Raw genomic sequence first — 15,892 nt, forward strand, 5'->3', positions numbered from 1 at the left:
AGCCATATTTCGCACTTTTTAGTTTCTTTTACGTAAGTCTAATAAGAGACGAGACAACTGAAAAACATGTAAAATGTGACTAGCTACTCAATCTCAAATCCATATTCAAAGCTTTACAGATGTACAAAAGTGTCCTGAGGCCAGATGTAGTTGGTGACTGAAAATGCTGCCTACTACTGCTGTTAACATGGGATTAATGCTCCGGCTCTGGGCCATTTGATTTGAAATGAGAACTGTTTGTACTGCTGGATAGCTTTAATCACTATTCCCAAACAGACAGAAGGCAAACCACTGGATTAACTTGTACACTTCTTCTGTCTTTAGAAATGATACCTGGTTATATATTCCAAGACTAAAATGGGCCAGAATAATTAGGGAACTAAATCTGCTGATACTGCCATTTTAGCCACAGTTTAGAAAATACTGAATCAATGAAGGAAAAAAGAGGTGTATCTACACCTCTATATAGGATCACTGCCTGTGGATTTCCTTTTAATGTATTATCCCCCGTGTTTTGTTATTCCAGTAGAATGTATTCTTCACTGTGCTGCCAGATGTCTTCATTTTTCTAAAATACTGTTTTATTGGGAAAGTATTTTACATTTCAATAATAAAAACATTCAAAACAAATTTAAATACTTATGATTTAAAATTTGTTAAAATCAATATTCAATATGTGGCATTTTTCTAAGAGAATAAATGAATTCCTGTACATTGATCTGAAATATTTGCGGGGCAGCAACACATGCCACTCATCAACAGTATAACTTGCGGTACACCATGCTATGGTGCATGTGAAAAATACATATCAAGTAGCTTGAATAAACTGCTTGAAAAACCTTGCAGACTGGCATGGTTGGTTTTAATATCATTTAAAACCTTGGAAATAAAATATATATTTGTATAGATTGATTGAAGACGCAGTGAAATATGTTTGTTGTGAGATGTCACAGGACACTGCTGGTACATGGTACATAGGTAGGGTGCACAAAAAGCCCACAATGCATGGGCAGACTTGTTTCTTGCTAATTTTGTGAGAGACCTGACCATAAAAAATTAAATTAACTCCCTTTTACTAGGGGGAGCAAAGGTGATGATTCACACTGAAGTGTGTAGCCATGTTACTGGGGTCTGTTTTTCTGTCAAATGTATAATGGGGGAAGAAAGACAGATTCTAATAGTGATACAAGATTTTAACAGACCTGGAACCACAAAATAATGTTCAGGAATAATATTGAAACTGACATTTACAGAATACACATTTTTGGCAAGCACTTCTGAACATTTCACATACTTTAAGATAATACGTCTATCAGGTTAAAAAATGTAGCAAGTTAAGAGAAATTATAATGAAGAAGGCTTTGCTGACTCGGGCAGAGCAACATGTTCACAACTGATAGACTTGCATCAACTTTGGTCACAGCACATTTTTTATTGCACGGTGAGCTCTTATGACCAGTTTGGTGTTTTTTCCTTTAGTGTTCTAAACCCCCAATGACATCTCGCCTCAGTGATAAAAGATTAACACCTTAAAATCACCTAAAGCACTGTCTATCCATGTCGAGTCAAATTCACATTACAGAGTCCATCCTTTGCAGACTGCAGGATGATTTTACATGACACCCATGAACTTGACGCAAAATGAAGTGTGCACACTTGAATGAAAGCAAGGGAAGCCAGGCATTCACAAATATATTTAAAAGTTGTGCGGATTATAGTTGCAATTAAAGGACTGATAACATATCTGGCTATAATTTACATTGTTACAGAAACTGGAAACAAATAATAGATACTGTGAGAGTATGATGATAATGGAGTTTTAGAACAGTGGTTTTCCTTTGTAGCTGCCAAACAGTCATGTAAAATGTATATTTTCATTACATTGCTGTTATATCAAGCAGTTTTTCTTGATACCCATATTTTTTGTCTTCTTAACAGCAGCAGAAATGTTCTTGTATATTGTTTGTGTGTCAGAAAGATGTATTCATACCCTAAAGGGAGTTTTAAAAGTTAATTTAGCAAGAAATTATAGGTCAATAAAAATGTTATGAATTTTATAACTAATATTGCATGTATCCATAGTATATCTGTAAATAAATATCTCTATGTTGCCAGTGCTCAAATGTATTTATACATTGGCAATCTGTACATTATGAATCCTCCTTTGGCTTTGATACCATGGAGGAGACATTTTCATAGGTTCACCAACTTCTCAGATGGCATATTCATCAACTCCTCGAGGTAGATGCATATACACTGCCTATAAAAAGTCTATATCCCCTTGAAGTTTTTTCACATTTTGTTGTCAGTGCCTCAGAGTTTGTGTTTAAATTAGGATATTTTCCACTTATCTAAACACTGTACTCTTCACTGTTAAGTAGAAACAAGTTTTTATTGTGAAAACAATTATGTATTCAAAATACAAAACTGAAATATCATAATTGGATAAGTCTCCACTCCCCTGTGATATGTGGTTTGAACATGTTTTTTTTATCTGAGCAGTGCAACTAAATCTTTTTCAGCAGCTATATCCCTTCATCCTAAAACCTGTCTTCTATAACATTGGATGCATTCCACTTTTCCCTGTAGGTGTCAAAGAGCATTTTGAACATGTGTTCCTCAACACTGTTTAAAGTGTTCCTCACTTATTTGTTTTATTGTTTTTATAATTATATTGTGCAAATAATATGTGGTCATCTTAGGAGTCAGAGGTGTTTTCTGGACTGTACATAAGACCAACAATAATGCACCAACAGTGTACTGTATCCTTACTGTCTGTAGTTGGCTTTTGTCTTCCCTACCCCCTGATGCAACTTCAGTGGAAAAACCTTTTAATATATTGTAACTGGTTGTATTGCCATTATTCTCTAAGCCCCCAACGACCAAATATGTTTAATTTGGTGTGAATTATTCTTATCCTGATGTAAAACGAGATTAGATTATACAGTTCTGTATCAGCAGTCACAGCTACACTGACAATTCAGAAAAATACTAACGTACTGCATTTCAAAATAATGGCATGCATTGACATGCTTGGAAACAATTTTCTACTGGTATTGTCAGAACTCTTGCCAATAAGTGTTAGCTATTGTTGAATAATTTTCAGTTGAAATCCAATTTTTTTGTACTGGTATTTAAATTGAAATATCCTGCTGAAAGCTTGTGGGTGTGTTGCACATTCTCCTCAATCAAGCAGTTTTGGATTAAATGAAACACAACAGCAAGATTGAATGTAGTCTGTTTTTTCCTTCTTTTTTTTTTTCTCTTCCTCTTCCATTCTGAATCACTGCTGTGGAAATGAACCCTAAAACTTGGACAAGCTTTGACAACACTGTATCCTGAGGGGAAAAATAGGAGCTACAAAATAAATACCATGCACACTGGTTAAATATCTTATGGCTAGCCTGAGGGAAAAAAAATAAAAATTACTCACATTCTATTTGTTTTCATATCCCTACTCACTTGCACTCATTGTCCCGTTCTGTATTGTCTAAATATGTATTTCTCCAGTAGCATAATCAGGTAACAGGTGGCTGCATGTTCTAAAGGTTAGACCCGAGAAAAAGTCATTAGTGGTGTGTTGGGCCAATTAGACACAAGCCTCTCAAGACATGCAGAGGACAGTAGCAACAGGTAGGAAAACAGAGAGCCACAAGTAATGACCTTTATATTCCTGCATGTGTTGACACAGAGACCCTGAAGATTTCAGTTTCAATCTGTAGTTGTGCTTAATTGCTTAATTGAGAGCAGGTTTTAACAGCGTGTTTTTCCCCTACCTGTTCACTCAGGATCTGTCACTGTGAAGGAGACGACGAGAGCCCGCTGATCACCCCCTGCCACTGCACGGGCAGCCTGCGCTTTGTCCACCAGGCCTGTCTGCAGCAGTGGATCAAGAGCTCCGACACACGTTGCTGTGAGCTGTGCAAGTATGAGTTCATCATGGAGACCAAATTAAAACCATTACGGAAAGTAAGTACAGTTTGATTTAAAAGAAGAAAGGAAAATGTCTCGGAAGAGCAGCTACTTAATAAGTTGCCTATCATTTCAGAATTTAACATTTTAATGAATTTTATTCTCTTTAACTACATGCCCTTATGCAAGGAGGAACTCTGATAAGAGGCTCCCTGCTAATAGCCTGTGATTCCCAGCGGAATATCGCTGTTTAATGAACTGAACTTCGTGCCAGATCTGAGGAAGCCAACTTTATAATCATAGCTTAAAGGCTTAGTTCTTAAAAATGGTATTGCAGCCCCCATCTGATCATAGTTGATGAAAATCAAACCAGTCTGTGTGCCCTTATAACTTCCCTTGCTCTTTGCTTTTTTCCATATATAAGGGATTTTCTTTGTTAACGTCTTAAGCACAATATATATGAATGTTATTTCCGTAAGGGATAAACAACGAGAAGTGGTGAATCTGTAAAAAGACTCTAAGATTTTGAGTGCCATGAGTCATGAGAAACTGGATTGTCTTTTACAGATTCACTGCTTCAAGCTGTTTATTCCACTTAAAAAAATTCTTTCTAACTGATAATTAAAGTCAGCTGGTTGTATAGTAAAGGCTGCTTGGTTTGGTTCAGTATGGGATTCTTATGAAAGGATCCAGCTTTCAGTTAGTTTGTCTCAATCCAAGGCTATTGTCTGAGTGGTCAAGGAGCGGATGTGCTGTGTTGAACGCAATGGACCATTTTTGTTGTTCAGTATCAGATTATATAGCAGCTCTGTAGCTGGGGAGTAGCCTACCTGTGTTAACTGATAAGTAGCACTGAAGCAGCACTGTGGAGTAGCAGTTAGGGCTCTGTTCAAATCCCGGGATTGGCAGTGCTGTTGTACCCTTGAGCAAGGTACTTCACTTAGATTGCTCCAATAAAATGCCCAGCTGTATAAATGGGTACAAATGTAAGTCGCCCTGAATAAGAGCATCAGCTAAATGACAAATGTAATGTAAATATACTTTCATTAAACATGATAGTTGTTTTACATCAACCTTTTTTTCTTCAAAATGTAAAACAAATTCAAGGAGAAAATATTTTTAATTAAAGCATTTGTTTTGTATTTGAGTCCCGCAGTGCAAAATGGTAGTGTAAGTGATGAACCTCACATTTAGTAATCAAGAAATCAAGAAAATAACTGATAATTACATTTCTTTAGAAGAGTGCTGTAGCCAATATAACAGAACAGATTAACACTATTGAGACAACAATGCTGTTATATAACATTGATAGATTTGTGGGTAGCATTTGCCCTCCTCTTGGTGGTGTGATTTAAAAGGGCTCTTGACTCAACCTCACAGTGGGAGAAGCTGCAGATGACGTCCAGCGAGAGACGGAAGATCATGTGCTCAGTCACCTTCCACGTCATCGCCATCACCTGCGTGGTGTGGTCCCTCTATGTGCTCATCGACCGCACCGCCGAGGAAATTAAACAAGGTCAGACCAGTGGTATGTAGAGTCTGGTGCTCTTTCACCAAACCTGTCATTATAAAGTGACGGCAAGCTTAAACCAGCTTCATTGTGTATTGTAAACTCCAGTACCTAAACCCTGCTGTCTCGATTATGAATAACCCCTCATTGTTTTCTTTGGTGAATGTATATCTGAGGTCTTCCTGTTACATGTTCAGTAGTGGGTAGATGGAGTCAGGCTTAAAACAAATGTCATTTGAGGGTGTTTCTCCATGTGGGGGAGGTGGGAGATGAAAGCAAGATCTTGGGTAGAAAAGCACTTAAGAATATTCCAAGGTGCCGCAGACAATCGATGTCCCAGTCGACATCAAAGTGAAAGGGAATGTGATTTTGGTGATTTCAGCATGGGTTGTCTTGTGATGTGGAGGTGACTGGAGTGTTCTGTTTGATGTGCGTCTGAAAAAAATAGTATTTGAAACTTAAAAAAAAAAAAAAAACAATTGCGGCTGCTTTTCCCTTTTAAGTTCTGCTTTTACCACACGAAACTTACCTATTTTGATGATTTAACTTACATATTTGATGATGGGATTGCAGCTTGCCTCTTAGCAGAGAAAACTCCCATTTCCCCATTGAAGATACTTCTTGGGGGGAAAAAAAGCTGTGAAGGTAGGACAGGTAACAAGGTCAAAAGGGGCACATTTAAATATTTGAGCAGGAAGTCCATATTAAAGTAGTCTAGAGATAAAGAAGGATGCATTTGAGCGTTGCAGAGAAATTATTGACTTGTCAATGGTTCACATTGATGATGTCTACTGATGAAGAACTACATTTTGTCAAGGGTGAACTGGAAGTTAAAGTAAAGAAGAATTTGCCACTATTTTTACTAAATCAAATAATACTTTAATTGGTACAGAAGTATAATTTAAGAAGTTCTATATAAAAGTATACAAGCTTTTAAACGGTTTACTCGTCTTAAAAATATCCATCTCTAATATTAATAATATAAAAAATTCTACTGCAAAAGTATAGTATTTGACAAAGATTGGATACTTCTGTTACTACTACAAAAATATGTAATAGTGTAATAGATTTTGATTTTCCTGACTTTCAATTAATGATGGGAGAAATTGAAAGGTTGTGGATATTGGGAAGCTGAATTACATTTTTCAAATTGTACTAATGAATTTAATATCTAAATCTGATCCAATAATAATACAATCCACAGATATCGGATTGTATTCTCTTGGTAACAGTGTTTCTTCGGCATTACATTATAACTAAAACTTTTTTTAACCATGCAGCCGGAAGAATCCCAGGTAAATATTTTACCTTAATTTATTTTATTTTTTTGAGTGCTACACATCAAAAAGCAGTTTATAATTCCTTAAACTGGGTATGAAGGGATATATATTATACTTCAGTATTTTATTTAACTCTCAAACATTGAGAATGCACTCAATATATTGATGTAACTGCAGTAGTCCACTAATAACAGGAATACATTTTGCCAAGGTAAATATATTTTAAAGACAGATTGTGTATCCAGTATGTAAAAGCAATAGCTGGGGTCTCTCACGACATGAAAAAAAAAAAAAAAATCACAATAAACAGCAAAAGTCAGAATTGTATGCCTTTAGAACAAACAAATCCTTATGTAGTCCCATGTATTTCAGAGATAAGGGGGTTTATGGGCTTCTTGGGATTTGGCAGAATACATGACTATCAATGTAGTACACAGGACAAGTAAACAGTACAATGTAGCATTCAATAAATAAAACAAATTACAGAATAATGAACTAAAGAAAACAGGAAATCAAATATAAATGTTTGATTTAAAACCCCCAAGAGCCAATGAATCCCACATCTAGCCCATTAATAAGCATATAACAGGCCCTGTAGTTTTAGATATAATTATGTGCATTTTTATCCAGTATCCCCGAATTGTCAATTCCGTAATTTCAATAAGACATGCAGAGAATAGCTGTGCAAATCATGTGATCTCCACCAGACATCTTGCAACTCTGTTTTCTGTCTTAGTGGCATTATCTGTGGACATAAACGGAGACTTAAAGGCTATCTTCAATACGCCAGAACTAGAAATAATGTAATATCACAATTTGGATAAAATATTCTGAATATTATTTAGCTGTTAAGATAAATTATAGATTTACCAGTATTGACTGAATATTGGGGTGTTAAAATAGTATATATATTTTTAATACAAAAACAATAATTAGAAAAAGCAGAATTTGTAAATATGACCTGGGATACAGATGACAATAGAAGCGATCTTACGGTTACATTTAGGTTGTTCATAAAGTGTCATTGCATAATTCAGCAAAATTGCAGTAAAATTAAGTGTAGTCCGAAAATTCTGGCTACATTTTGGTCCAGGCGAGGGTTAGAGACCCCAGTATACGGAGTCCATTAAGTTATTAAGGTTAGAATAGTGTTTCTACTGAGCTAACAGAATGTGGTGTACATTTGTATGGGCCAATCTAGAAATTGTAATGGGTGAATAAAATCTAATGTATTTTTTTTCAGGGCTTGTGACATTTTTATTGTACAAAGTTATTAACAGAATTTTCCAATATTGAAATTGATAAGACTATTTTAGACATTTAGAACTGCTTTACAATTCCAAAATGTTGCTGCACCGGTTAGACAAGTTAGGAGTTGCAGAATTGCTATATAAAATAAAAAAATGTATGTATTTCCATCTCTGTGATTCTAAAACCTTATTTTTAATCTTATTTGCTCAAACTGTTTTGGTTACTGGACAGGTCACTCACCTTATGTAAGATCATTATCAGATCAGACTGTTGGGATTCAAACAATCTGATGTTTCAGGTTCCTGGAAACATTTCCACAAACAGCCAGATAATACATTCTTATTGTAGGAAGAGCACCTGTGTGACATTACAAGTGTGTTCGGCCCATCAACCACAGCACCACGTGTTACACCAAGAGCTTTTATAAATAGTTAATGCAGAGTTATTACAAATCACATGAATGAGCATGACTGCTAACCATCTTCCCTGCCATTTGTTCAAAACCTGCTACTGCAAAGTCCAACCTGAATGAACTGGGACTTGTACTTGGTCTGCAACAATCAGTCTTAGTTTTTTTGATATCAATACATCTTCAAGCCTACACACCAAGCACATGCTTCTGAATTAGTAGTGCGATTTAAAGCTATAATTATCTGTTCTGTTTTATTGTGATTAACAGGAGATAGTGATCATAAAATAATGTCGGACCTTATTTTAATGGTGTAAAAACTTTTGTCACTAAAAACAAACAATTACTGCATTACTCCGCATTACCTGACCTTATCTTGTACATTTTGGACCATGTTCTCCCCTCCATTTCTCTATTTGGAAGACATATCTGCAGCTCCACTGCATACAGCACAATCAAAGTGTTGAGATGGTTTTGTACCTATACAATATTCAGATTGTTGTAAAGCCATGCCTGTGGTTTTTAACTTGTATCGTTTCTGAATTTCTGTTGCAGGGATTTTGGAATGGCCGTTTTGGACAAAACTGGTAGTGGTAGCGATTGGTTTCACTGGAGGACTGGTGTTCATGTACGTACAGTGCAAAGTGTACGTCCAACTGTGGAGGAGACTGAAGGCTTACAATAGAGTAATATATGTGCAGAACCGACCAGAGACCTATAAAAAGATAATTTTCGAGAAGCCTGCACTAATGGAGCCAAACTTTGAGAACAAAGAAGCGCTGGCTCCTCACCAGTCAGACACAAACTCTTCACCTTACACAGAGCCAGAGGACTACAGCGTGGAAATACTCAACGTTTGATTGATGTGGGGGACCTTCCCTTTCACCCCAGTGGGACCACCTACTCCTGCGCTTGGACGGATATTCTGTGATTCGCAGTCTTGTGAAAACGTGACCAGGCTCTTTTTGTCCCTGTAAATCTACGTTGGCTAATCTGTATGAATCAGTACACCAGATCTTGAACACATCTAACTACTGCCATTTAACTGCTGTTATCTGAGCTCTTGAGATTCTCCTGATCAAGGTCTGGTAAAGTCTGTAGCAATGCATACAAGCACTTTTTTTTTTCCCCAAATCCTAACTCTCCTGTTTTATAATTATGGATGAAAAGAGAAATCCTATTGGTTTTTGTAACACAACAGATTGTGGATGAAATAAGGTAAAAAAATGAGTACACGTATAATTCCACATTTTAATTATCATTCCAGTTTTAAATAAGATTGTACACTTTAAAACTCAGTAAAACATAGTCTGTTGATTCAGACCTTGGGTGGAATTCATTGGTCTATAACCATAAAGGAAAAGAAAGTAACTTCAGTAACTTCAAACAAGTCAAGGGGCCCAATTTTTGCTTGACTTGCACAACCATGAGAAGCATACCTTCTGATGTAAGAATGTAAACTTTTTACACTAATTTTTCTACCGATTTAACAGAGCTTTTCTGCTTAGGTTATTTCCACCAGTATCATGCAAACTTTCAAAATGAAATTGGTCTTATTTTTTATTGTCTGAATGATACCTCTTGTATTAAATGTGCTAGTTTTTTTTGTTTGTATTATTATTAGTGTCAGGGGGTATTAACTCCAAATTGCAAGTGCTTAATTGGTGGAAATCAATGGTGCCATCCATGCTGTACGGGGGGGGTGGGGGAGTAATTCAAGGTTCCTTGGTCTTCAAGACATGTATACCTAACCCAACATTCCAAGAGAAGACAAGGAAAAAGGAAAAATTTCAATTTAAAAATGTTCACATCCTGCACGAAGACAGCTTAATTACTTGTTTCAATCCAGATCAATTTTCTAACTTTCCAGTTGACAGAATAAGGGATCTCCCATTTACTAGAAGGCAGGAGAATGGCACCACCATCTAGCGTGAACATGGACATGATGGGGAGGGGCTTTGATTTGCATTACTTTCTATGATCACCAAAAGGCTCCACATAATCGGATCATGTGCATCTTAAAAGTGCAATTACCCTTTGTTGAGCTGATCATTTGGCTAAACATTTTGTATTTCATTGTGTATTGTGTACAGGTGGACTGGATACATAAGTATATATATATTTTTTATTTCTGTTGTATTTATTGGGGAAAGAGTTTGTAAAGCGCACACAGTTTTGGTGTTTATCTAACACTTGTCGGAGTAACCCAGGTTTTATGCAACTAACACTTGCTGTTCGAATCACAGCCCTCAAAGACTCATCACCTGACCCGGCTCCTCTTGTTTACACCGTTACCGTGTTGTTCTGCACCGCACACGCTGAGGTCTATGTCAGAGACTAACTGTCCTGGTATTTGCCCTCATTTCACTGCATGTGTATTACACCTGAACTTGTTTTTTTTTATTGTTTTTTAAGTGTTGTAGCATTTCCCCCTCAAATGATATTATTACATTGTGGCCATATTGCCCACTTCTGTATTGCTGTCATCCGGCTCTGAGAGGCTGGCCCTTTTAGAGAGTTTTGCGGAGTAACAGATGAGGCAACTTCACCCCATAGCTGAGCCACTTGTCACACACGGCCCAAAGACCTGTACAGCAGAGTGATGTCCCTATGCCTCTACTCTGATGTTTTTTAGATTTTATAGTTTTATTGAAATGAGATGCTTTCCAGTGCAGTGTGAACAGAGATGAGGACTTGTCAAGTAGAGAGATCTGAAGAGGAACATGAAGTTGTGCATTTTGCCATGTGACATTTTTATAGCCAATCAACATTCCAACATTTTTTAAATCCATAAATCAAACCAAATTAGCATAAGGAGCCAAATAGTCTTTTAGAGCCATGCTAGCAGTCATTTACTACCAGGCTTTAGATTTTCTTTGGAAAAAGCGTTATTTGCATAAAATGATATAGTGTTTCATTAATGACCACTTGCAGCAAATTAAGTTGAACCTCAAAAATACCACTCTGTTTAATCTCAGATTCCTTTTCTACACATCTGAATGTAAATTATGTTTGAAGTGTAATCATCAATTTGGGTAGCAGGACGTGGGTTATATATATATATATATATATATATATATATATATATGTACACACGTATGTATGTTTTGGTGGTAAATTCAGAATTATTTGTCCCCTATGAAAAATGAAAGAAAATTCATAAAGTGGTTCTCTAGTAGATATTTATCATTCGAAAATGTATCCCTCCTTTCAGTCAATTTAAATTTGCTCATTGAAATGACACTGAGATTATTTTATGTGAAGTGTGGCACTACACAATTAGGGCTTTCTGCAGCTCAATTATTATTATTAAGTTGGAGGTATTATAAGTAGTATTATAAGTTGGAGGGCCTGCTCCTTACACTGAGCTGAGGTGAAACCTAACAGCACAAGAACGAAGTTAACAGCTGACCTCACAGCAACTTTAATTTAGCATAGATTGTGTGCTGTTTCTTTTTTCTTTTCAAAGGTTTGTGCTGCCAAGAAGAAAAAAAGGAAGGGAAGGGGGGGGTACCAACAAAGACATAACACTTCGGTCTTTCTTGCTTTCTAAATAGCTAAATATGATTGTTGATAAATGAAAACAAACAAATGTTGTAATTTAAATGTATAGTTTTGTATTCTTTTATGTATGTTTATATATATTTTCTCAGTATTCTCTCTCTTTTAGCAGGTTGGCTCTTTAGTTTCCTATTGAAATGTAAGTGATTACGTTTGTGCCGTGGTTTCAAGGGGTTATTGATTGCAGCAATAAAAAATAAAAAATCTTTATTAAAAAAAATAAAAAAATCAACTCTCATTTGAAGTGTTAACATGTTGAACTGGCTTGCATGTCTGTATCTGCCTTGGTCTCTCAAAAGATTGGTGCCTATTTAATTGTGACACCAAAATAACTCCTACAATACCAATGTGAGAATTCTGCAAAGTCTTCCTTCCAAATTGTGTTATTAGGTTTGATTAAGGATACAGGCAAATGTAGGAATAATTTGACATTATTGAATGATTTTCTTCACTTACATATTTAGAATAATTGAATCAAGTCATCAATAAAAATCCTCTTACAGGCTGTCTGTATTCCATAACCATCAAACACGTTTACAGCAGAGAGACTTCTACTTAAAAAACTCAGTCTTTCTCTAAAAATAGTAGCATTTCAAAAAGGTGATTAATTCTCATGTAGATTTAGATTCACATGTCAAATGTGTTTTTGATTTTTGTTCCATGTTCCATAATCTCAATTCAGCAGTGGTCTGCAAATCCCTGGATAATCAAACATGCGTTTCAGCTTTTGGGAATTAGCCAAGGTTCTAGTTACTGTGTAGGAAGCTGACATATTTCTTTTGCTGGCAGTCTGTAAAATCAGATCACTGAATTCTTAAAACAGATGCATTATTTCCTTAAATCAGAGGCATATCCATCTCATTCGCTGTTTTATGCTAAAAATAACCAGAAAAGTGTGGCAAGCCAGGTTAGTGTATTGGGTTGGGGAGTAATGGGCATTTATTTAGTTATATTTCAGGACTCACAATGTCAGACCACAAGTAATAGTTGAGGAATGTGTTTGCCCGCAATAAATTAGAAACACAGATCTGGCACAGACGCATATCCTGTGGTGGACAGGAAAGCAGGAAGGGCCTGAATGCGGTGTTATTGTAGATGACTAGAGATCCCACATCTGTGACGATAGGAGTACAATTCCTGGAGAATTAAAAGTAATATCTGTTGAACTTTTGGCACAATCTGCTCTTGCTTAACTGCTAGATTTATCTTTTATTGGTTTTGTATCCCTTTGTGTGTGTTCTTCACAATAGTCTCTGCTGGTTTGTGCATCAAATGTTTGCTGTTGTAAATCTTTCAACCGACATGTTTCGGGAAACCCTTCCTCCAGCTGTACTGTGAAGAACTGAGGTGAGGAAGTGTGTTCATGTTGCCAGCCCAGTGCATTGCCAGGGATCTACAGACTGCAGTCAGGGACGTTCTCCCATCTTTAAGGGCAAATGTTATGGATTCACACTGATATTACTATTTGGGGAAATGTATATATGTACTCCAAGAAACCTCTTGACATCTGTAGTCTTCAAAATCCTAGTACTGTTGTGTAACACATGAGTGTGTGTTACATTTCTACAACTTGGTTTCTACTAGACACTATAGTCATGGGTGTCTTAAGAGCTCCCTTCATAGCCCTGTATGCAAGTATTTTTTCCAGAAACATCGTGTTCATGTTATCTAGAATGAATGTTAAGTACAGCTGGAGGCTTGATTCAGTCTTACCCAGTACTTCTTTGCTTAAATCAAGAACACTTTATGTTGTGTTTATGGGACACTAGGTTCTCACAGTTGAGATATGATCACAGCATGTCAAGCAAAGTAATAATTAAAAATAGCTTTACCATCAGATCATTCATATTTCACATTGAGAAGTGTAACATTCCAGATGAAGACGTTCTAAGCCATCTTCAATATTTCACACCATGAAAAGATTTCCCATATTTCGTGTAAAATGACTAATTCACAACTCTAGGTGGGGAGATTAACTTTAGTTTTTTAATTGAACTAGCGGCAACGTTTGATCATTAAATCCCTCCCACCGGCACCTGTCACTCAAAGCGCGCAATTCACTTGTGTCGTAAATAATTGATCGAGCAGGCTATTACCGTCTCCGTCTCCATTTCATTTTGTTTTTGCTCTGCTTTGCTTTAATCCGTTAGCACAACCAGGCAATATGGTACTCGCTGTCCGGAAAAAAATGCGTAAACCTGACAAACAAAATTGTAGATGTAACAACCCGTCCATTGAGTAGTTTCTTGATTGTCATCGCCGCTGCCTAATTCAAAGCCTATATCTGCCGGGCCATGAATGCATTTCAGCAACAGGATTTGAAACCAAATGGAGCTGTTGAACCACATTCCCGACGGGATTGGAAAACCACAAAAAGTGTAGTCAGATCGCCTGCTACAAACGTATTTACAGCACTTTGATACTGATCTGTTGCTGTAGCGCAGTTGTCCGCAGCTCTGCGCTGCTCCACCAATGGGATCGGCGGGATTCTGCAGATCTGCGGAAATCTGCGCTACAGGGACACGGCCATTGTGTACAGTCGTAGTGAGCAAGAAAAGGAAACTACATTTGAAAGGACTTAGAAATACATGAAAGTGTGTAAACTGAATAAGAAATGCATTAGTACAGTGAGTAATCCTCACCGCCTTATTCAGTTTCACTCTGTATTGCGATTTGATCTTCTTACATTGTAGCTCGTTATTATTGTTTTTGACAGGATTTTTGAAACGTGTTAATTGATTTTAAAATGTATTGGTGCCATAAGATTAACAACGGAAAAGTACTTAACTGTTGTAAATTGATCATTAGCCCTATCTTTCACATGATGTAGACCTTTAATAATTCATATAGCTAATGCTTCAATAATATAGGGAGGTAAAATGTGTGCCCGCCTGGTACCTTTTTATATCTGCTCCCATGCGTGGTTCTGGAGAGCCTGTTGAGTTTTGAATGATTTCACTGGACAAATGACTAGTCTCTTCTCATTAACCACTAACAACTAATAAAACCTGTAGGAAGCAAGTGGACACTAATGGGTATAAGGGGGAGATGCATTGGCAAGCTTTGAGAATGTAATGGACAACTAAATATAGAAGAAACTGGTTTACACAACCCTACTTTCACAGTTTTATAATTTCCTTCTTCTTTCATGCATTTCATATTTGGGTTTTTGAACATTAGGCCAACTTGACTGATTTGCACCTTGAAAATAACAGTTTTTGCTTCAATAAAGCCTGTGTCTGTGAGACTGCTATGCCCTAATGTATTTTTGGATTGATGCTGGGAAAGGACTGTTCATCATATCCTCCTATTCTGATCATTTCAGATTGAGATGGAAGTGCCAGTGGAAGAGGTCTTGCATGTTAATAAGATCTCTCCCAGCACACTCATAACGACTGAACCATCTTGAACTAATAATAAAGTAAAGTGGAATCCAAGCAACAGCAAGAAATACAGAAAATGAGGACACAATTCAAACAATTAGGTGAGTACAATCATTGATTTTGTTTTGGGGAGACTAAATTGATCCCCTTAGAAAGATACTGTAAAGCATAGCTGTGGTTGCTAAGTGTTTGCACAACCTGGCACACAGGATTTCAGATTTAATACAATTATGTTTTTGCATTTGGATTTGTGTGCATGGAGGTGTTCATCTGAATTGTTTGTGAATTGTCAGATATGGGTATTTGTTTTGCTATTGCTATTGCTTTTACTGTTTAGCAACATTTGAATTTGTCTTGTTTGTGGTGTTGTGAAAGGTGGCCCATAAACCGTGGGTGTTAGCAAGTCAGGCTTTTGTGTGGAGAAGTGTCAGATAATGGTACTGATTTAACATGAGAAGAATCCAAACCTCATTTTTGGCAACGTGTGTGCTTCATACCATCCTTTTGTCGAGGGGTTTGATTGAGTTATTTTTTATTGTTTATTTGGTTGGTTGTCTTGGTGGCAATTTGGTTTTGAACTCTGATC

General features: G+C 36.7%; 1 protein-coding gene across 2 annotated transcripts in view; it reads left to right on the forward strand.

Annotated features, from left to right (window-relative positions):
* Window positions 1–10,757, forward strand: part of marchf8 (membrane-associated ring finger (C3HC4) 8) — a 71,880-nt gene extending 61,123 nt beyond the window's left edge. Inside the window, exons 6-8 of one of the 2 annotated variants that reach the window (XM_066692903.1) lie at window positions 3,789–3,969; window positions 5,293–5,440; window positions 8,918–10,757. In XM_066692903.1, the coding sequence (XP_066549000.1) occupies window positions 3,789–3,969; window positions 5,293–5,440; window positions 8,918–9,222 (634 nt within the window). In that variant the 3' untranslated portion in view covers window positions 9,223–10,757. The remainder of the gene's footprint in view (window positions 1–3,788; window positions 3,970–5,292; window positions 5,441–8,917) is intronic. The other variant, XM_066692902.1, reaches the window with a different exon arrangement.
* Window positions 10,758–15,892: the final 5,135 nt, after the last annotated feature.

The sequence above is a fragment of the Amia ocellicauda genome, chromosome 20 (assembly GCF_036373705.1).
Source record: "Amia ocellicauda isolate fAmiCal2 chromosome 20, fAmiCal2.hap1, whole genome shotgun sequence".
Classification (NCBI taxonomy): Eukaryota; Metazoa; Chordata; class Actinopteri; order Amiiformes; family Amiidae; genus Amia; species Amia ocellicauda.